Source organism: Scomber scombrus, chromosome 18 (genome assembly GCF_963691925.1).
Source record: "Scomber scombrus chromosome 18, fScoSco1.1, whole genome shotgun sequence".
NCBI classification, from domain to species: domain Eukaryota; kingdom Metazoa; phylum Chordata; class Actinopteri; order Scombriformes; family Scombridae; genus Scomber; species Scomber scombrus.
In genome coordinates, this window is record NC_084987.1 from 28,163,428 (window position 1) to 28,166,820 (window position 3,393).

Sequence of the window (3,393 nt, forward strand, 5' to 3'; positions counted from 1 at the left end):
ACTATATAACTGCAGTAATATGCTGTGTATTTTTTTGAATTTGTATCAAGGCCTCACTACACCGCTGGTTATAGCAGACTACTTTCGTTTTGACATGGCAGCGGTATCTGCAAGTACGTGTCACATGACGGTCCGTTGATGCAAGGATAATTGTCTCATCGGCTATTTTCACTTCAAAACAAAACGAAACTTCAAGAAAAAAATACCGAGGACATGACCTCGGTGTCCTCAATGGTAGCTACGGCCATGATTGAGAGAGAAAACAGGCTTTTTTTCTGAGCTCATGAAAAGTACATGTTTCTCACAGCACTAGGTCGCTACAAACATATGATGATCATATAGAGCATAGGTGTCAAACTCTGGCCCGCGGGCCAAATTTGGCCCGCAGTGTAATTATATTTGGCCCGCGAGGCAATTTCAAATTAATATTAGAGCTGGCCCGCCGGTATTATACGGCGGCAGCGCTGTAACACCGCATTCATCGCTTGTACTACAAATCCCATAATGCTCTGCTGTTGCTTTGGCGCCCATACGTCCGTTCATGACTCCGCCTCATGCCCATATAAGTAGAATCCGTGTTCATTTTTTCCCAGAATGCACCTGAAATTTTCAAGATGGCGCTGCCTAGATTCGATACTATTGGCTTCCGAGCAGCAGTCCACAAACCAATGGGTGACGTCACGGATGTTACGTCCATTTCTTATATACAGTCTATGTGCACACCCCGCATCTCCGTGCCTCTCCCCCACACTGCGACCTCAAACGACAGCTGTCACTGTGTTACCCTACCAACAAATGGCGAAAAGAAAGGCAGAAAATAGAACTTTTCTGGACAGGTGGGAGACAGAATATCTGTTTACATGTATACAAGACAGACCTGTTTGTCTTGTTTGTGGAGCCAACGTGTCAGTAACTAAGGAGTACAATATTAGACGACACTATGAAACCAAACACCAGGACAAATATAAGGACCTGGACACGGCTCAAAGGAGCCAGAAAGTAAAGGAGATGAAAAGAGGTTTGGTTTCACAACAGAAAATGTTCACAAAAGCCACAACACAAAGTGAGGCTGCTGTAAAGGCAAGTTATATCGTGGCACAAGAAATCGCCAAATCAGCCCGACCCTTTAATGAGGGAGAGTTTGTAAAAAAGTGCATGATGAAGGTTTGTGACCAAGTGTGCCCAGAGAAAAAGCAAGCCTTTGCAAACGTAAGCCTGAGCAGAAACACAATAGCTGACCGCACATGCGAGCTTGCCACCAATCTGCATGTCCAGTTGATGGAGAAGGGAAAAGATTTTGTTTGTTTTTCCCTTGCTGTGGATGAGAGCACTGACGCGTCTGATACTGCGCAGCTGTCTGTCTTCGTCCGCGGCGTGGACTCAAATCTGTGTGTTACGGAGGAGCTTTTGGGATTTAAACCAATGCATGGCACAACCACAGGGAAAGAAATCTTTGAGGAGGTTTGCAAATGTGTAACTGAAATAAACCTTCCGTGGAATAAACTTGTGGGATTAACCACTGATGGTGCGCCAGCCATGAGTGGTAAAAGGAATGGACTGGTGGGCAGGATTCGTGAAAAGATGCGCGAAGAGAACTGTGCAGGTGAATTATCTGTTTATCACTGCATCTTACATCAAGAATCCCTGTGTGGTAAAGCGCTGAAGATGGAGGATGTTATGTCCACAGTAACACAAGTTTTTAACTTCATAAGAGCCAAAGGTCTCAATCACCGCCAGTTTAAGTCTTTTCTGGAAGAGTGTGATTCAGAATACACAGATGTGCCGTATCACACAGAGGTGAGATGGCTAAGCCGCGGAAAAGTGCTGAACAGATTTTTCGAACTGCGTGAAGAAATATGCCAGTTTCTGGAAAGCAAAGGGAAGGACACAGCAGAGCTCCGGGAGCAAAAGTTTCTGTGTGAGCTGGCCTTTCTGTGTGACATCTCAAGCCACCTCGATGTGCTGAACCTGCAGCTGCAGGGGCGGGGACGCATCATCACAGATATGTATGCGTCAGTGAGAGCTTTTAAAATGAAGATGTGCCTGTGGGAGAATCAGATGCTACAAGCAAACTTTGGCCATTTCCCCTGCTGCCAAACCATAAAAACGCAGATCTCTATCGACGTGTGCGCACAGTTTGCTGAAAAACTCAGTGCGCTCGGCGCTGAGTTTAGCCGGCGGTTTGGCGACTTTGATGTCCAGAAACTTAGATTTGAACTGCTTAGTAATCCCTTCGCAGTTGATGTGGAAAAAGCACCAACCAACCTCCAAATGGAGCTGATTGAACTCCAGTGTGATGAAACGCTGAAGTCAAAGTTTGATGCTGTTGGGGCCGCACAGTTTCCACAGTTCATCCCTGACACGATGCCTCAGCTTCGCACTGAAGTTGCTCAATTGCTCTCCATGTTTGGTAGCACTTACCTATGTGAGCAACTTTTTTCCTCAATGAAGATGACGAAAACTTCTCACAGGAGACGTCTGACTGACGAACACCTTTTTTCGATAATGACGGTTTCCTCAGCTCAAACCCTAAGCCCCGACATTGATCATCCAAGAAAAGATGCCAGGTATCTGGCTTGGCCGCATCAGAGTAGATCAGTGTGTCGCAAAATGAGCAGTAAATACATTTTCTATGCACTTTTTCTTGCTACTCCAAGGCCTGAATGGTTGATTTATTCATAGTTGTTATGTTATTTTATTTTCAAATTTATTAGCCTGTGTAAGAAGCTAATTTTGACATTTACCTCAGAAGGCTGCAAACAGAAAGGAGGCATTCAATTTTTATTTAAATTTTATTTAATATGCCATTGATATGTTTTATTATTATTATTATTACTATTATTACTATTATTGTTACTATTAGTATTATTATCAACTTGATTTTGCACGCCTGCACTTTTAAGTTATATAAGCCTTGCTTGTTCAATATTCATTGTAAAATCAAAACTTGTTTGATTCCATATTAAAAGGTTCATTTGTTCAACCTTGGCCCGCGGCTTTGTTCAATTTAAAATTTTGGCCCACTGTGAATTTGAGTTTGACACCCCTGATATAGAGTATAATGCATTGCTGTAGGTTGAACTACCAAGAACATTAAAATGATCACAACCATGAACATCCACAGGCATAGGCGCCAACTTTTGTTTTTGCCCGTGGGTGCGCGCGGTTCCCAACTGGGGGTCGCGACCCATAAATTGCATAATAACGTTTCATATAGTCCTATTTATTTTCCCTGTGCATATCGCTGCATCGTACAGTAGCCATGGAAATTTGCTTTTCCAACTAGCTTGAAAACTCCGACCTTTTGCTGATGTTTTAGTGCTGACTGTGGGCGCACTGCTGTCATTCTCCTCTAATCTGGACGAAGATGGACTTGAAGAAGTAGATGGTTGA

The 3,393-nt window shown here is 43.6% G+C and overlaps 1 protein-coding gene across 1 annotated transcript; it reads left to right on the top strand.

The window, feature by feature from the left end:
• Positions 1 to 795: 795 nt before the first annotated feature.
• On the top strand, positions 796 to 3,393 carry LOC134000076 (general transcription factor II-I repeat domain-containing protein 2-like). Its single transcript, XM_062439378.1, has 2 exons — positions 796 to 2,590; positions 3,320 to 3,393. The coding sequence occupies exons 1-2, from the start codon at positions 796 to 798 to the stop codon at positions 3,391 to 3,393; spliced, it is 1,869 nt and encodes a 622-aa protein (XP_062295362.1).